At 53.5% G+C, this 19659-nt stretch overlaps 1 protein-coding gene across 1 annotated transcript; it reads right to left on the bottom strand.

The window, feature by feature from the left end:
- Positions 1 to 660: 660 nt before the first annotated feature.
- Positions 661 to 19659, bottom strand: ACVR1C (activin A receptor type 1C). The gene is made up of 9 exons (XM_005519941.3): positions 19503 to 19659; positions 10752 to 10982; positions 5863 to 6102; positions 4421 to 4651; positions 3931 to 4098; positions 3059 to 3215; positions 2635 to 2759; positions 2392 to 2522; positions 661 to 1195 (listed from the first exon to the last, which is right to left on the bottom strand). The coding sequence occupies exons 1-9, from the start codon at positions 19573 to 19575 to the stop codon at positions 1070 to 1072; spliced, it is 1482 nt and encodes a 493-aa protein (XP_005519998.2). The 5' UTR covers positions 19576 to 19659; the 3' UTR covers positions 661 to 1069.

The raw sequence follows: 19659 nt of genomic DNA, 5'->3' as shown, positions 1-19659 counted from the left end.
TAATTTTGCCTATTAAAAATATCCCAACATTATATTCAGTGGCCCAAAATTCATAAAATGCCAGAACATTGTTGAATTTTAACACAGCAACTCACTTTGCTGATATTATTTTTTGTGATACTATGGAAACCTGGTCAGAAATGTTAATATTCATCACCAGCCCTGGTGATGTTACAGAATTCTGCAAGAAACCTCTGAACAGGCTGTATTGGCTTTTGTTAAAGCTTCCCCCTAATACATCAAAAGGCACTAAAATAATTCTGCCAGTGATTGGAAAGACATTGCTAAAAATAAATATTTTCCCAGTTTAGGTAGAATTTCTCCTGTTCCATCCCTTCACAGCTAACAGAAAAGTATTGCCTCTGTTTTTTTTTCCTACCAACTGTTGAAATTAAAATCTGTCCCTTCATTGATCTGTTTGATGAAAAAAAGACAGAGCGAAACAACTCAAACTTTAACCATGATATTGAATGTGAAATTGAGACTATAAAAATAAATGTTAATAAGGAACTGACACAATGGTTTTGTTCACAGTGCACACACTTATTGGAATTTCCATTTTTTCTAATTGCTTAGTTAATTATAGTAATTCAAAAAGCATTTACTGACAACCCCTTTTCAAATCCCTGCAAGAAAAAAGAAAAACGGTAGAAGGCTGGGTTCATTTGGTCTTTTACTTGGTTTGAGGACAGAACATGAGGTTTCTCTCACAAACAGGCGTTAACCAACACCAGACGCTTCCAGGACATTTGAGGCTGACAAGGATGAAAAGCACAACAGCAAAAGGAATTTTTACACTGTCACGACTCTTCAAGCTCCTTCCTGGGACTCACCGGTGTCTGATTTACACAAAAACCCAAAGCAAGTCACGGGCTCGCTGTATCAAACCCGAGCTCCGAGTCCCGACTGCCTCACGCCGGGGCCCAGCACAACTCTCCGGGTCGGTGTTCCGCCCGGGGCACCGCACTACGGAACCACACGAGCTGAGGTAGACAGAGACAGAAATACAATCACACGTGCAAAGATGGACAGCAGAACGCCTTCCCCTCTCGTCCCGCGGCCAGCGCTCTCAGCCTTTGGAGTCCTGGAGCGCGCAGAGCTGTGAGATCGTCTTCTTGACGCGCAGCGCGGTGAGGCGTGCGGCACCGCTGGCACACCAGCACTCCCGCATCAGCCGGCCCAGAACCCGCAGAGCCTGCGGGAACAGAACCAGTACCAGGGGACAGAACCGCTACCAGGGAACAGAACCGCTACCAGGGAACAGAACCGCTACCAGGGAACAGAACCAGTACCAGGGGACAGAACCGCTACCAGGGGACAGAACCGCTACCAGGGGACAGAACCGCTACCAGGGAACAGAACCAGTACCAGGGGACAGAACCGCTACCAGGGAACAGAACCAGTACCAGGGAACAGAACCGCTACCAGGGAACAGAACCAGTACCAGGGGACAGAACCAGTACCAGGGGACAGAACCAGTACCAGGGGACAGAACCGGTACCAGGGGACAGAACCGCTACCAGGGAACAGAACCAGTACCAGGGGACAGAACCGCTACCAGGGGACAGAACCGGTACCAGGGGACAGAACCGGTACCAGGGAACAGAACCGGTACCAGGGGACAGAACCAGTACCAGGGGACAGAACCGGTACCAGGGAACAGAACCGGTACCAGGGGACAGAACCGGTACCAGGGGACAGAACCAGTACCAGGGGACAGAACCGGTACCACAGCTCTGGGAACAGGAACAGAACCGGGTACCAGGGAACAGAACCAGTACCAGGGAACAGAACCAGTACCAGGGGACAGAACCAGTACCAGGGGACATGAACAGAACCGGTACCACAGTTCTGGGAACAGGAACAGAGCCGGTACCACAGCTCTGGGGACAGGAACAGAACCGGTACCAGGGGACAGGAACGGGTACCACAGCTCTGGGGACAGGAACTGGTACCACAGCTCTGGGGACAGGAATAGAGGGACAGGAACAGAACCGGGTACCACAGCTCTGGGGACAGAAAAGGCACCAGGTACAAACAGGATCTGCAGGGGACAGACAACAGCCAGGGTTACAGCCACCACCCCCTGCTTTCCAGTTTCAAAACAGAGATAAAGTGCAGCTCTCTGAAACAGTGACACAACAGCAGCAGCATCAATTAAGACCTGCCTTGGACAGCATTGAGCACTTGGTGCACAGAGTTTTCTCTGTATTGATCTGAAGGACAACTAGACATCTGAAGCTTCTAAATTCAGGAGAAGCCAGGCATTGAGTGCCCTATCTCTCACTGAAAAATTCTGTCTTAATTTAAACTTGAACATATAAATAACAAAATAAAGTAGAAAAAAACCCTACAAAATGAACATAGAATAAACTAGAAAACTGCTTTTACCTCACAGCTTTGCCACTGGTTTGGAATACTTGGTCTGAGCTTCTGTTCACAGACAACCCTCCTCATGTCTTCTATCGAAGGATCAGAAGGCACAAGGTCATAGTAAGGCAACTGATATTCCTCAGTGATTCCTGGGGAAGATTTATTGTGTGGGTGGCCATGGCAGGGGTGGAACAAGAAGAGCTTTAATGTCCCTTCCAACCCAAAGCCATCTGGGATGGGATGAGAAGGCCAAAGCCTCACCTCCAACGGAGCACCTCCGGGCTATCTCCCAGTACACCAGCCCCAGGGAGTAAATGTCTGCACGCTTGAAGGACTCAAAGATGTTCGTGTTCATCGCATCGTCCAGGATCTCAGGGGCCATGTACCTTCGGGGCACACAGGCTCAGTTTGCCGGGGCAGCTCCCACAAAAGGCCACAGCCGTGCTGCCACGTGCCGGGGCCCCTCGTGGTGCGGGCAGCTGTGGCCCGAGCACCAGGGTGAGCAGGGTGAGCGGCACACGATGCCCCAGTGGGGCAGAGAGCTCCATCCCACAGCAGGCTCTGCCGTGGGTGATCACCCTCCCACCCCGTGGTGGCCGTCCCTGCCCGAAGCCAGGGGCAGAGGGGACAGATGGGGGCACGGGCTGAGGAGCCATCCCCAGGGAGCCACCGCTGCCTCACCCACCTCCGGGTGCCCACCCGGGGGTTCTGGGGGATGTCGATGGTGTTGAGCACCGAGTCGTGCTTCACCGCCAGCCCCAGGTCAGCGATGGCGCAGGTCTCGTTCCTCTTCACCAGGATGTTCTTGGATTTCAGATCCCGGTGTGCGATCGCTGGCTTCCCTGTCCACAGCAAGAGAAACCCCCTCCAATTTTGTTAACAACAGTGTGGATTTTAATATAATGAGCAAGGATGTAAAAATGGATTTATTCACTTTTATTACTATACCCTATAGAAATACTGAAGCTCATTTTGAACAGAGTAAAGCTCTGCTAAGTGTTGTCAACTTTGAAAGAAAACTCTAAGGGTATTTTTGTTTCAATATCTGTATTTCAGGAAAAAAATACAAAAAGAGAATCTGGGAGATCACCCTCCAAATTTATTTAGAAAATTACAGAATCACTGAATGGACTGGGTCAGAAAAACCCTCTAAAACCACTGAATCCCACCATTCCTCAGCACTGACAAGGCCACCACTAACACATGGCCCCAAGTGCCACATCCACACAGCTTTTTAAGGGATGGTGACCCCACCACTGCCTGGGACAACCTGTGCCAGGGCTGGACAAACCTTTCCATGAAGAAATTTTTCCTAATTTTTCCTTCATTAGCTCTCATTCCCATTCAGCAGAGCTGCTTCTCCAGGCATTTCTTTAAAGACAATGGGGTGGGAACGTCCCTCTTCCCAGTCTGTACTGCACCACTCACACTCACACGGTTCCCCCTGGTGCTGACACTTTGGAAAACACTTCACCATTCCACATCACCCATAAATGATTTTGAGAACAATGAAGCTCCTTAAAATACTTGAAGGAGAAGTGGGAGGGAAGCACTTGCCTTGCGTGCCAACGATCTCCATGTGGAGGTGGGCCAGGCCACTGGCCACCGAGAGTGCCAGCCTGACCATGCCCTCCACCGTCACCGTGCCCCTGTTCAGGTAGTCAAACAGGGAGCCCTGCTCGTGGTACTCGGAGACGAGCCAGAGCTGAGTCCACGTCCCATTATCTGGCCAGAGGAAGCAAGAGTAATGAAAATATTAGCTGGGAAAGCCTTCCCCTTGTCAGGGAATGCAAGCAAACAAGTGTGCCAGCTGTGGCACCGGGCAGGAGCTCGGGGCACCGCAGCTCAGGGTGCTTTCAGATGGAGCGGGGGCTGAGACAGACACTCTGGAGTTAGTGAGTGTCATCACTGGGGTTGGGAGGAGTTGTAGCACCACAGAGTCCAATGTTACCCCAGCACTGCCAAGGCCGGCGTGCAGGAGCAGAGAATTTTCCGGGTGGGAGAAGGTCGGTAAGAGGCGGGCAGCCCGCGGGGCCGCGCTGCTCACCCTTGTTGTCGGCAGCAATGAAGCCCAGGATATTTTCGTGCCTCAGCATGACCGTCTGGTAAATCTCTGCCTCCCGGAACCAGGACCGCTCGTCTCTGGAGGAGAAGATTTTCACAGCCACGTCCTCCCCGCACCACTTCCCATGCCAGACTTCGCCAAATCGTCCTTTTCCCACGATTTCCTGCAGGACGATCGTCCTCGCGATGGTTCTCTGGACCAGCAGAGGCAGACCTGGTGAAAAAGAGAGACAGGTTCCTGTGAAATAGCTCAGCTGGGACCTTCAAACCCCAACACTCACCTCTCCCACTGAGCTGCACTCATGGCTTTGCTTTCCAAGACTACCAAGGGAAAATCCTCTCCCAGCCAATATCTCCTCAAATCAGAATTTCTGTTGTTACTTCCCAGTGTCTGTACATAGAAAAAACTTTTTTAAACTCCAGTAAAAATTTTAAAATTTGGCCCAAACTACTCAATTTGGTTTGATACAGACTGCAACTGTCCTGCAGTCAAGTAGTTGCTCTACTCCAGCTGAAATATTTGAAATTAAAATAAAATATTGTAGCAGCTCCACTGTGCTTTGCCAGCCACAAACCCTGCCTGGTTTGATTTGATTCTGTGTTTGTTGGGGACTTACAACAGGGAATTATTAATTGTTTTCTTTTTTTTTTTTTTTTTTTTTAATAACTGCAACCTTGATTTTGGCTGAAGTCAGAACGAACCACCCTGGTGCATGGGGCTCTGGCTCAGCTCAAGTCCAGCCCTGTTCCTGGCTCGAGGATGGCTGGGAACAGTTAAAAACTTCAGCATAAATAAAGCCAAAGTCTGCTCATTGGAGCTGTGAAAAGGCATTAGGGAAGAACAACAACTTAATCCTCAGAGGTATGCAGCTCATGGAAATAAATTAAATTGGGCACCATTTGTACATTTTTCATTTACAAATAAAAGCAAGCATAGTTTACATACTTTTCAAAAAAAATTCTAGTTAGGGAAGTTGGGCTATACATCCCACACATGCCACCGGTCAAATGAGCTGGAATTTGTGAATTCCCACCTCATTTTTAGGTTTCTTTGGTTTAACAGGTTCTCAGTAGCAATGGGGGTATCACAGTAGGCAAGAAATGGGAAGAATGTTAAAAAGATGAATGTTCTGCTCAAAACAAGGATTTGGAGGAACACTATTCTGCTCTGAAACACAAAACATTTCAGAAGCAGCATCCTGTCCCACGCAGGTGAGTTTAGCACCTTTCAATATCAGCCAGCAGCGCTGGGTTTCACACTTGATTCTGATTTCCGAGCTCCCTTTTTTACAGCCTCCATTCCCAGAAAGAAGGGAATTTTTGCAGTTTGACAGAGGAAGAGCTCCCAAAGCCCCACCGCCGCGGCGAGGGGTGGCCACGGGCAGCGGCACAAAGCCCGTGTGCCGGGCAGGGCACCCCACGTACCGGAGCCCGAGCCAGAGGTGGTCATGTCGTAGATGAGATCCTTCAGCGTCTTCCCGGAGCTGGCCAGGCTGGCCTCGCACAGGGGCTCCTCCACGTTGGGGGGCTTGGCCCCGCGGTGCCGCCGGCCCCGGGCCGTGCAGGCCCCCAGCAGGGCCAGCAGCACCAGGGCGCACACCGGCACCGCCACCGGCACCGCCAACGCCGCCGAGCGCCGCGCCGCTCTGCCAGGAGCCTCGGACGCTGCACGGGGACAAGGGACACCGTGACACACGGGCCTGGCACAGGGCAGTGACACCACGAGTCACAGGCACCACCAGGCCTTGGCAGGCTCCCAGGAGCACAGGCTGGCTTAAAGGAATAAAGCAGGGATTTATTAAAAGCCCTTCCAAGGATGCACCGGGGGCAGTACAAGAGCCCGGCCAAGGCTACACCCGAGATGGATCCCAGGTCAGGAGTTTTCACACTTTTATCAGTTTTGGTCCATTTCCACACTGGGGTTAATTGTGCTATTACAGCTTCAGGTGATGCAGTCCCATCCTCCCAGTTTGCTCTCCTCAATTTGCTTTTTTTACACTTTTTGGGCCTGAAGTTGGAACGGTGTCCCTGGTTCTGGGGCTGGAAAAGGACCGTCAGGGGAACTTGCTAACACTTTAGATGAAGCTCAGAGTTATGTACCATTAGTACAGAATCTGGAAAATATGAAAGCTAAAACTTAAGGCATCAACTAGGTTGGAAGAGACCTTTAAGAGCACCGAGGCCCACCCAGCCCTGGACACCTTAACCAGAACCTGGCACCGAGTGCCACATCCAGCGCTTTTTAACCCATCCAGGGATGGTGACTCCAGCACCTCCCCAGGCAGACCATTCCGGTACTTTATCACCCTTTCCATAAAAAGCTTCTTCCTCTTATCCAGCCTCTATTTTCCTTGGCACAGCTCGGGGCTGTGTCCTCTCCTTCTGTCAGAGCTGCTGGAGACAGAGCCCGACCCCAGCTGGCCACAGCTCCTTCAGGGAGCTGCAGGGAGTGACAAGGTCACCCCTGAGCCTCCTTTTCTCCACTCCATGCTTTCCCACAATTGTTCTGGCCAGGAGACAGGACAGACAGAACAGACCAGGTTTCTGTAAGTGATGGAGCCTTTCCCCACACAGCTTTTGTGCAGAAAGCTTGGTCTCAGGTCAGCATTCTGATCACCACCCAAGGAGCTCTGTATCAAGAAGCTCTAGGAAGACCCTGCTAAGGGATTCACTTGCACATGAACACACACATGATACCTTTATTCTCAATGCTCAGAATCATGAGTACAAACAAGATCTCAGGGCAGCAGAAGATGTAAAAATCACAAACTCCACACCATGCCAGGTCACTCCTTCCCTTCAGGGAGATGCTGGGCCACATGCACACCATAACCTGAGTTTGAGAGTGACCAAAGTGATGTGAGGTCTCAAAAACATCAGGAAATGAGCTCAGCACCTACTGCTACCTTCCTCCAGTCAATGCCACATGTCTGTTCACCAGCACAACTCCAACCCTCCTGAACACAAAGCTGGAACATTTCGTTCACAGGGTTTTCCTTTAATGACTTCAAGAGGCTGCTCCAGGGGTGACCTGGGAGGTTTGTAAGAGGACTTATGAGCATGATTCCTCCTTGGAACTGCTGCTTGTTAACTGGCATGCCAGGATCTCCTAAACATTTCTCATCCTGTTTCCACAGGGCTGAAATCCCTGTTTCCCTGAAACAGGGATGGAGTACAGTACAGAGAGATTCCCCTATCCCAGGAGCTCCAGTGCCTCACTGAACCTGCCCTGCCACCCCAGGCTGGGCAGGGGACCCTGTGCAGGGCAGGGCTGGCTCTGGGCAGGGACAGGGACAGGGACAGGGACAGGGACAGGGACAGGGACAGGGACAGGGACAGGGACAAGGCAGGGACAGGGACAAGGACAGGGACTGGGCAGGGACAGGGACAGGGACAGGGACAGGGACAGGGACAGGGACAGGGACAGGGACAGGGACAGGCTCTGGGCAGGGACAGGGACTGGGCAGGGACAGGCTCTGGGCAGGGACAGGGACTGGGCAGGGACAGGCTCTGGGCAGGGACATACAACATAAACCTTTGCTAATTACAGTCACAGAGTCCCACGATGGTTTGGGTTGCAAGGGACCTTAAAACTCAGCTGTTTCTGAGCCTCTGCCACGGGCAGGGACATTTCCATCAGTGCAGGCTGCTCCCAGCCCCGTGCAGCCTTTGAGCCAGAGCAGCTCTCTCCACGGAGAAGAGCTGAAGGGTGGGTTCCTGTCCCAGAAGGACACAAAGGTCCTGCCTCAGCGAGCAGGGATGGGCACCATGCTGGACCTTCTCAGGGTTTCTCCTCCTCCAGGAGAGTCACTGCTGCCTAAAGGGAAGTTTTTCATGCTCACATGCTCCAGTTTTAAACTAGAATTTGCTTAATGGGGATAGACAGCTCAGCAGGTAAGTGGGTAGATACATAATATATATACACACATTAAGAAATAGATATATACACACACAAAGGGAGATATAGGGTTATATATATATTATATAGATATATATATATAAAAAGGATTGATAGAGAAAACAGAACTAGAGAGACATTGGAACAGAGAGACAGAGATAGGTACAGTTAGACAGAGATAGATGATACAGACATTCCATATGTAGGTGTCTGTCCCAAGTGCCACTTGCCAGGTGTCTGAGATAAGGGACTGACCCTGGAGCTGTCCCCACGCCACTTCCTGACAACATGAACAGCGTGAGGAGGGGAAAAGGCCAGCACAGAAACCACACTGGCACTGCCACAGTTCCAGCTGACAACAGTTCCCCCGAACCTTTAGAGCAAAGGGCTCAGGGTAAGAATTCAGTCTGGTTTTTTGGGTGCTGAAATATGAAACTAGAGGTTTTGCAAGTCCCAGTTCAAGTGCTGGAACAACAGATTGCCTCCGCTGCTTCTCTAGAAACAGCAGCTTTCTTCCCAGCTTGGAAAAACCACCATGGCACTTTATTTCTAGAGCATGACCACAATTAGTGTGTCCCTTCTGTGGCCAGCTGAAAGAAAAACAACCTAGGGTCACTTTATGATGTTTGTATCCCCAGTCATCTGTGGGGATACAAACATCACATGAATTATCCTCAGCACCAATTAAATAATCCTTATTGCTGCCCCACGGCCCAGGTGAGGTTGGGTACCAGGGTTCACCAGGAGGTGACAGTGCCCAGGGCTCCCACAGCTGCTCCCCCATGGTCTGCCCAGCAACAGCCTTTCGAGTTCCATTAAGAACTTCATGATGGCATCTTCAATTCAAGTTATAATTTTGAATTGTGTATTCATTTGCATCTTTTTTACCTGTAACATATCTCACTGCTGTAAGTATATAATAGAGTATTATCTGATAAAATATATCATATTTTACACCTTTTTTTAAGAAAAGCCTGGAATAAGAACAGATCTTGGAAAGAAGAACAAAAAAAATGAAAATCATGCTAAAAAGAGTATAAATATTTATTTTTAGAAAGCACCAAATCAACTTCATTCCACAACTTTGATCCTGGCAGACTCTGACACTGCAGCAGCTGGGTGATACACACGGCTCCTGCGAGTGCCAGCCTTCTCCTCCCTCTCATCAGCACCAGGAACCGCACAGCTTCTCATCCCTGCTGAGCCAGACTCGGTGACACCGCTGTGACACCGCTGTGACACCGCTGTGACACTGCAGTGACACTGCTGTGACACTGCTGTGACACTGCTGTGACACCGCTGTGACACCGCTGTGACACCGCTGTGACACCGCTGTGACACTGCTGTGACACTGCTGTGACACCGATGTGACACCGCTGTGACACTGCTGTGACACTGCTGTGACACCGATGTGACACCGCTGTGACACTGCAGTGACACCGCTGTGACACTGCTGTGACACTGCTGTGACACCGATGTGACACCGCTGTGACACTGCTGTGACACCGATGTGACACCGATGTGACACTGCTGTGACACTGCTGTGACACCGATGTGACACCGATGTGACACTGCAGTGACACTGCAGTGACACTGCTGTGACACCGCTGTGACACCGCTGTGACACTGCTGTGACACTGCTGTGACACCGCTGTGACACTGCTGTGACACCGATGTGACACCGCTGTGACACCGCTGTGACACCGCTGTGACACTGCTGTGACACCGATGTGACACCGCTGTGACACTGCTGTGACACCGCTGTGACACTGATGTGACACCGCTGTGACACCGCTGTGACACTGCTGTGACACCGCTGTGACACCGATGTGACACCGCTGTGACACCGATGTGACACCGCTGTGACACCGATGTGACACTGCTGTGACACCGCTGTGACACCGATGTGACACCGATGTGACACCGATGTGACACCGCTGTGACACCGATGTGACACTGCTGTGACACCGCTGTGACACCGATGTGACACCGCTGTGACACCGCTGTGACACCGCTGTGACACTGCAGTGACACCGCTGTGACACCGCTGTGACACCGCTGTGACACCGATGTGACACCGCTGTGACACCATGGCCCAGCTGCCTCACAGGCTGCTCACATCAAGCACGGCACCCGAGGCTCGGGCCGCTGAATCCGCAGCAGCCAAAGAGGCCGCTGGCAGTGCCCTGGGGTTCGCCACCGCTCCTGCCCCCGCCACCCCCTGCTCCGAGGACATCGACAGCGGCCTCTGCGGTGCCTTTAGAAACACAAGAAATTTCCTCTGCTGCAGACACAGCTGCAGCTGATATTTTGGTGTGTGGAAAAGCACAGCTGTGCGCTGCAGGCCGCCTGTGAAGGCCCCGGGACAGGCTCCCACCGCCGGGCCCCCGCCCGGGGTCTGCTCCCCGGCACTCACCGAGGGGCAGGCGGAGGGTGATGTTGTTGCAGAAATCGGTGTAGCAGCACTCGGTCTTGGTGACGTTCTTGGAGCTGTGGCAGAAGACCTGGGCGTTCAGCTCGGGCAGGGAGACGCAGGACTTGACCACCTCCTCACGCCCGTTGGTCAGCATCACCGAGGCCCAGCAGGCGCCCTCCGTCTGGCACGTGAAGTTGGTGTGTTCACACAGCTGGCACACGCACTGCAGGCCTGGGGAACAGGGAACAAATGGCCCTGGGGACCGGGCCCTGGCACGTGAAGTTGGTGTGTTCACACAGCTGGCACACGCACTGCAGGCCTGGGGAACAGGGAACAAATGGCCCTGGGGACCGGGCCCTGGCACGGCAGAGCCCTGAGGTGGCTGCAGGAGGCCGGCCCAAACACTCACACATGACAAGGTCTTAAATCTTGGTCCCGGGGGATTTTATAGGTGGCAGCAGTCTCTTGTGATGGGCTGGCCATCGCAAAAAGCAGTTCTGAAAGCTGCTGCTGGCTCCCAAAAGCACGGCACCCACTGCCCGTGGCAGTCCCTGCCCTCAGCAGCAGCAGCCCGGCTGTGCCAGGGCTGGATGTGAGAGCCACCAGACACGGCACCCCCAGACAGACACGGACAGAACGACAGACTCCTCCTGTCCCCTTGTCTCTACAGGGACAGAACGACAGACTCCTCCTGTCCCCTTGTCTCCACAGGGACAGAACGACAGACTCCTGTCCCCTTGTCTCTACAGGGACAGAACGACAGACTCCTCCTGTCCCCTTGTCTCTACAGGGACAGAACGACAGACTCCTCCTGTCCCCTTGTCTCTACAGGGACAGAACGACAGACTCCTCCTGTCCCTTTGTCTCTACAGGGACAGAACGACAGACTCCTCCTGTCTCCTGTCTCTACAGGGACAGAACGACAGACTCCTCCTGTCCCTTTGTCTCTACAGGGACAGAACGACAGACTCCTCCTGTCCCCTTGTCTCCACAGGGACAGAACGACAGACTCCTCCTGTCTCCTGTCTCCACAGGGACAGAACGACAGACTCCTCCTGTCCCCTTGTCTCCACAGGGACAGAACGACAGACTCCTCCTGTCTCCTGTCTCCTGAGATGAGGCACCTTGTCCAGGCAGCCCTTCCCGGGTCAGCTCCAGCTCTGCAAGACTGGGCCCTGCTCAGGACAATAAGTCTTGCCATAAATCTTTGTTTCTTTTGGAATCGTGGGGGAAAGCGGCTTTCTTTTATTTAAGGATAAGAGAGAGTTGAAAAGGAAAACATGGGTTAGTGGTGGGCTTGTGAGTGCTGGGGGTACAGCTGGGCTCCATGATCTTGGAGGGATTTTCCAGCCTAAACCATTCCATGATTCTGCAGTCTCAGAGTCCCTGGAGGAGCGCAGAAGTCCTGACTGATGTCGGCACAAATCTGATTTCTGTTTCTGTGACTCTCTTCGCTTCCCTTACAACAATCTCCATCCTGTGCCACCCTTCTCAAGCAGCAGCTGGTGGTGTTTATCTCCAGCTCCACCCCAGACCTCCTTGGCACGGTGTGTCCGTGTTTGTCCGGGGTGAGGGAGCACCAGGAGCTGCTGCCTCGGCTCTCCCTCGGCACAGGAGCAAGCGCCATCCATCACACACAGCACAACAGGAAAATCTCTCCTTAAAGACATTACCCTGCTCCTAGAACTGCTGCCAGGAGCAAGAATCATCAGACCCAAATAAATCAGAGATCTAGCGGAAGGAACACAGGCACATCATCACCAAAACTGCAAAATAAAAGCGTTATTGAGGAAATGAGTCGAAGATTGTGGCAAGTGTCTTCGGGGCTTTAGACACGTCATTATGGTGTTTTTCTCCCTTTCTCACAGTCTAAAAATAAAATGGAAAATGATCTTTATTGCGTCATCTGCATGGATAACTGACAGATTTATCCATACTCTGCACTTGCAGATCCCTTGAGAGCAGAGCTGACCAAAACTGTCCCTGCACATCACGAGCAGCTCCGGGGGCCCCTCTGGGGAGAGCTGAGGATGGCTGAGGAGCTCTGTACCCTCCCCCTGACCACTGACACAGCCATTGCCACAATGACAGCACCACCAGGTCCTGCCCTGCCACAGGGGGAAATGGAAAACTGTACGGCAGCTTCTGTAGCTGAATCTGTTCACAGACAAGATCAGAACTGGAGTTTTGGGAAAGACAACTTTCCTCACAGAAGACTTTCACAGACCACTTTTAAGTATAATTCTACAAAAGCAGAAGCCTCAGGTTCCTCAGCTACCTGCCTGTGCTGCTGGCTGACTCCTCATGTAGAAAAATGGATAGAAGTCACAAACCAGATACGGATCCCTGACCCTGTTTTCAAGAGCATTTGTGTCTGCCCAGAACCTTTGTTAGCAGAGCAGGAAGATGGCTGAATACAAGCACAAAAATCCAGGTTTCTTGCACCTGTGCTACTTCAGCTGCCTCAGCTGCTGTGGAATCAGGGGAGGAGCCTGGGCTGTTCTGAACATGCCTTGGGAAGATCCAGGCTTTTCTCACCCCCATCCCACTGAGCAGGGGAGGTGACAAACCCGGTGTCACATCCCCGCTGTGCCTCCCACAAAGCCCTCACAGACACCTGTGCAACCACTCCTGCTCCTGTGTCCCATCCCTGCTGACACCCTCAGGGACACAGCTGTCACCAGAATTTGTGCTGTATCTGTTCTGCTCCATCAGGAAAGCCGCAGTGCTGCTCCCGGTTTTTCACAACAGCTCCTTCCCTTGGAGAGAATTGTCTGTGTCAGTTCCATGACCAGTGCACCTACAGCCACTGGCAATGTACCCCTAGTTTCACATCACACATCTGGATCATTTCTGCTCTCAACTGCCTCCACTGCTGTCCCAGAGGAGCCAGGAAGGCATTTCCCTCAGCTTACAGACCAGAGGGGTTACAGCACCGTGATGGAAGATCTTCCTCTCTCTATCCAAGGCAGCAGCTCCTCTGAACTGCTTCCCCTCCCACAGAGCCATTTTACCTCATGAGAGAAGAGGAAGAATTTTCAACTATTGACTGAAATTCTGCAGTCTCTACATGCAGCAAGAAATGTTTCCTCCCTCCCCAAACCCACTCCTGAGGACAGTCCTGGCAATGCCACTGGTGATTCACTGTCTCAGGGCAGAAGTCAGGACTCCCACACCCTGGAAACCAAGGAATGGAATAAGGTGAGTGTCAAAGAGTTAAAGGATCAAAGAGGCAGGAGGAAAATGCACTCACAAACTTTCAAAATAAGGCACTCTTTAATCTGGTAATGAACACGACTCCTTTATTTACTCAAGCACAACAATTCCCTTAAAATGTTCCATCCTCTGGTTGAGAAATCAGGAGAAAGTGAACAACTGAAACACTGCTGCAGAGAGTATGCCAGGCACCCAAACCTGGCCACCAGGGTGCCAGCTCCCTGGGCATGGAACTGTGCAGCAGCCACTGTCAATGTGCCCTGACCCTGCCCAGGGCCCAGCGGGACCACGGACAGCACAGGGGACAGGACAGGACAGGGGACAGGACAGGACAGGGGACAGGACAGGACAGGGGACAGGACAGGGGACAGGACAGGGGACAGGACAGCACAGGACAGGGGACAGCACAGGGGACAGGACAGGACAGGACAGGGGACAGGACAGGACAGGACAGGGGACAGGACAGGACAGGACAGGACAGCACAGGAGACAGCACAGGGGACAGGACAGGACAGGGGACAGGACAGGACAGGACAGGACAGCACAGGAGACAGCACAGGACAGGACAGGACAGCACAGGGGACAGGACAGGACAGGGGACAGCACAGGACAGGACAGGGGACAGGACAGGGGACAGGACAGGGGACAGCACAGGGGACAGGACAGGACAGCACAGGGGACAGGACAGGACAGGGGACAGCACAGGGGACAGGACAGGACAGGGGACAGCACAGGGGACAGGACAGGACAGGACAGGACAGGACAGGACACCACAGGACACCACACCCCACAGGCTCCCTGCAGCAGGGACAGCAGCCACAGACACACACAGGGACAGAGGGTCCCCTCCCAGGAGCAGCTGGCACTCACAGGACCCAGCCAGCAACAGCAGAAAGCAGAGCCAGCCGAGGGGGAGATGCACACACTGGCACAAAGGAAAGCAGCTTTTGCATTCAGAGACCCCAGGAGCAGATGTTTCCTGGGTTGGGCATTTTTAAGACATTCGTGGTTTTCAAGGAGATTTTTCCTGCTGTTATTGCAATAGGAGCTGGGACTACACACCAGATTCTTGGATGAGTCCCACCATGAATCAAGGGCAGGATGACTTGGTCTTCAGAGAAGAAAATCTGCCTGACTTACCTAAGAAGTGACATTTCCTGCCTTCAGTTCTCAGTGAACTGCCAGGAAACACACAGGACAGGCAGACGTGCCGTGCACTGAGCTTACAGAGCAGGAGGAACAGAGCCAGCACCTGATTCCCAACAAACCAGCACAGAAGATTTTTGTGTGCTTCCACCCCTTCGCCAGCAAGTGTCAGCATCAAGTACATGAATCACTAGATAACTGAGGAACAAGTGTGATACTACACGGGAACAGGAGATGGAAGAACTGGAGTTTAAACACCAGCTTCATGGAGACAATGAATAATTTAAACACACTGATAGTGCAACTTCAGAAGATAAATGGAAGGAATTGAACACTTAACACAAGCCCACTGATACCACGGGGCTAACAGAATTGAACTAAAATCTCTGGGGGAGCAAAGGCCAGACCTGCCCTCCATTGTGAACCACACAAGGTTCAACATTTCAGCACAGACTTTTTACTACACAGATAACAGAGTATTAATATTCCACTAAGTCATAACCCATCACTGCTCTCCATAGTTATCAGTAGAACATTTCAAAATTAAACTGGAAAGCAAAGTTCTAAGGGGGCTGGGGGGAGGAGCTGCTGAATATCCAGAACGTTTCCATCTTTGATCATTCTGTACCGTCATTGTCTACTGTGCCCTTCTAGATACACTTCCATTCCATTTCCAAAGAACAGGGCTGGGGCTCCCATGGCTGTGGGCTCCCCACACTGCCTGGATCCCCTGCCTCAGGCACAGCCCCCAGTGCCAGGCACAGCTGCCCCTGGGCCACCTCCAGCCCTGGGCATGTTCCCACACCACAGGACACATTCCTGGACCTCACTGACTGGACTCAGAAGGGTCCCAGGTGACAAAACTTGCACTGGGGGACAAAGGGGCTCAAAGGAGATCCTAAAAATTACAGACTGGCCGTTTCCCATTTTCCTGCCCCTTGCTGGTGATGGAGCCAGGACAAAAACCAGAGAAGGTACCTGCAAAGGTGCCGTAGGGTGGGTGTGGGTCTGGCACAGCCCCTGGTTCTCCAAGGGCTCAATTGCTAGGAACTGGCCATGGCAGAGAAATTCTGCTGCCACCAGAGTGATCTTCCCCTGAGCCAGCCTGTTTCTCTGGCAGCAGCTGGGGTCTGAGGCAGAGAGAAGCTCAGCGTGTGAGGCTGTGGCACAGGAGCGTGGGCTGAGCGCTCTGGGAAGGGGAGCAGTAAATGGGTAACAGCGGCTGCTGAAGGCAGGACTGACTTCAGAGCATTGCAAAACAATTTCATCACACAACCACAGAATTGTTTGGGTTGGAAATGCCCTCTGAGACCGAGTCCAACTGCTCCTCCATCACTGCCGAGGCCACCGCTAACCCAAGCCCCCACGTGCCAAATCCACAGGGCTGTCAGAGCCCTCCAGGGGTGGGGACTCCATCACTGTCCCATGCTGAGGGACCAGAGGACAGTAACATCACACAGAACAGCCTCAGCTGTGCCTGGGCAGGGGCCAGCTCACTCTCATCCCCACTGGGAACAGAGGGCTGTGCCTCCCTGGGGAGCACAGGACAGCTCCACAGCTCGTGGTGAGAGCACAGGCAGGAGACACCAGGAGAAGATGCAGCCCTGTTCTGCCATGTGGGATCAGATGCTGTCACCCACCTCAGAAAGGCACAGGAGAAGTAGGAAGAGTTTCAGGACAGTGAGCAAGGGATAGATTAAGAATCTGGGCTGTCATGCCAAAGGCAGCTCTGGAGAGGTGTGAAGGCTCTATGAAGAAAGGAGAGCACACGTAGAAGATGAATGGGGTGGGGTGCTCACCAGCTCACACTCACTCAGGAGCTCTGGGCAGCCCAGGTGTCAGTGGCAGCACACTGACACGAGCAGGAGAAGCTCTCCTCGCCCTCAGGCAGCCCCAGTGCCCGTGCAAGTGCCACTGCTTGGAAGAGCTCAGGTGCAGCCACAAGCACAGCCAGTGCCCCCTGGGCGTCTGGAGACCCCAGAACTGCAGCAGCTCTCCAGGCAGCAGCTTGCAGCCAGCCCTGGAGCCAGTGCTGAGTGCATCCCATCCTCCCTGCCCGCGGTGGCACAGCAGGGACGGGCCCAGCCCCGCGGAAGTGACACTGCTGGACCTGAGAAATTCATTCTCTTGTGACACATTTCTTCAGAAGGCAAAACCAGAATTTGGAACAATGACGGGTCTTAAAAAAAAACCAAACCTGCTTTTTGGACTATCATTAAAAATATGGAGAAGTTCCCCCTCTGGAGAGGGCTCTGAAAGAAAACAGTTGGAGTAAAATCCACCATATAAATATACTGTAAAAAGGGCTGATACCAAACAGGACAAACACTAGAAAGCTGTAGAAAAGAGAGGAAAAGTATTTGTTCTAGAATTGAGGAAAATATCTTTGAATGAGAGACATCACAGGGCTCCAGAGTTTTGAGTTCTTAAATAAACATCTGGGGAGTGATTTATATATATATATATAATAAATATATATAGTCATAATATATATATAGTCATTTTGGAAGGAGGGTACTGGATGCTCAAAATCCCCATTCCAGAAAAGCTCAGCAGCCAAGGCAAAACCAGAGGCAGGAGCTGAGTCCAGGCATTGAAATTAATACTAACAGGACAGGAAAGGGCTACAAGACCCAGGGAAATGACATTTGTTGGAGTAAGCTGCCAAAGGACATTTTTAGGTTCGAACAGGCGAGGTATCCTTGGGAAGGTTGTGCTTTACGGAGCATGAGTGACACAGCAGAGCACTGTGAGTGCAGGGATTTTGTGTAACACAGGACCTGCACAGAGCTGAGGAAGAACCTGCCGGTCCCAGTCCTGAGGGGCTGAGGGCAGGCTCAGCACAGGGCTGCAGGTACAAACTCCATGGGGAGGCAGCTGAGATAACCCAGCACTGACCCACTGCCACTCTGGAGCTGCTTGCATAAGAGAGTCCCCAGCACTGAAAGCTCCTAAAGTCACATCTGAGCAGTTTGACAAGGAATTTTCCATGCAGACAGTCACACAGACTTGTCCCCTCTGTTGCCACACGTCTGCCTGTCGGGTCTGCGCACACCCTCTGGAACAGGGTGAGGACAAGAGGACCCTGCCCTGCACCTTTGGGGAGCAAAGCAATGCAAGACTTTTATACACAGATGGAAGGCAATGCGGTTCCTCAGTGCTCTGGGGGCTCTCCAGAGGGAAGTGGTGACGGCCAGGGCGCTGGCAATGCTCCGCTTTAACTCGGGCACACCGGGAAAACAAGGGCTGCCCTGTCTCGGGGGCTCACTCCCAAAACTGGATAACACAACGCTAGAGGAATAAGAAGAGCTCTTACGGAGCAGGTTTTACAACCTGTGGAGATGCCAGAGGTTACCCCATGTGCAGTACCACACAGAGGTACTTCACAGCCCGCAGCTCAGCTTTGCTGCTCCGCCCTGCCCGAAAGCAGGGGTTCCGTGGGTGCTGGATGGGTTCCGTGGGTGCCTCTGGGCACGGTCCCGGTGCTGGGACCGGTCCTGGGGCTGGGCACGGTCCTGGGGCTGGGACCGGGACCGGGGCTGGGACCGCAGCTGGGATCGGGGCACGGTCCTGGGGGTGGGATCGGGGCTGGGATCGGGGCTAGGACCTCCCCCTCTGCAAGGTCCCAGTGAGCATCGCACAGAGAAACTGCTCTGGTCAAAATACGGAGAGAAGGGTAAAATCCAGTAAAGCTAATAGAAAAACTATAAAATATTCTGTGCTACGCTGCCTTGCTTACAGCTGGTTTGCAGAGCGCGGGTTTAGGTTTTAAAGAGACGATCGAGGGGAGGGAGCGTCTCCCAGCACCTGCCCCGTGAGAGAGGAACCTGCCTGGAAGGACCCGGAGCCCTCCGATAGGGCACGGGCACCGCACGGCACCGGGACAGGTCCTCTCACCGGGACCGATGTCTCTCCGCCTGAGCATCCGTCCCCGAGCCGGAGCCCCCGGGGATGGCGTGGGAAGCGCCAGGAATCAGGGATTCCTGCCCGGGGCCGCTCCGGTAAATCCCCGCTGACCCAGTTCTCGGTCCGCGCCGCCGTGATTAAAGCGCCGAGAGCCCGAAACCCCCGAGCGGCGACGGGAGCACGGCGGGGATGGAGGAGCGGGGTTCCAGCGCAGCGCCCCGAGCACCGCCCGCTCCCGGGGCTCCCGGAGCCGCTCCCCGTGCCGCTCCCGGTGCCGCTCCCGGTGCCGCTCCCGGGGCTCCCGGTGCCGCGCCCCCGGGGCTCCCGGAGCCGCTCCCGGTGCCGCTCCCGGGGCTCCCGGTGCCGTTCCCGGGGCTCCCGATGCCGCTCCCGGGGCTCCCGATGCCGCTCCCGGGGCTCCCGGTGCCGTTCCGGGTGCCGCTCCCGGTGCCGCTCCCGGTGCCGCTCCCGGTGCCGCCGTACCTGCACACAGGGACACGGCAGCGCCCAGCAGCGGCAGCGCCGCCCGCAGCGCCGAGCCGGGCCCGACCCGCATGGCCCCGGTGCCGCCCCCCCGCCGGTGCCGGTGCCGGTACCGCTCCCGGTGCCGCTCCCGGTGCCTCTCCCCGGGGCCGGTGAC

The sequence above is a fragment of the Pseudopodoces humilis genome, chromosome 8, assembly GCF_049639895.1.
Source record: "Pseudopodoces humilis isolate 2021_Gansu_Grassland_sample_001 chromosome 8, ASM4963989v1, whole genome shotgun sequence".
Lineage (NCBI taxonomy): Eukaryota > Metazoa > Chordata > Aves > Passeriformes > Paridae > Pseudopodoces > Pseudopodoces humilis.
Note: the sequence above shows the minus strand (reverse complement) of the source record. Positions and strands in the feature narration are given on the sequence as shown.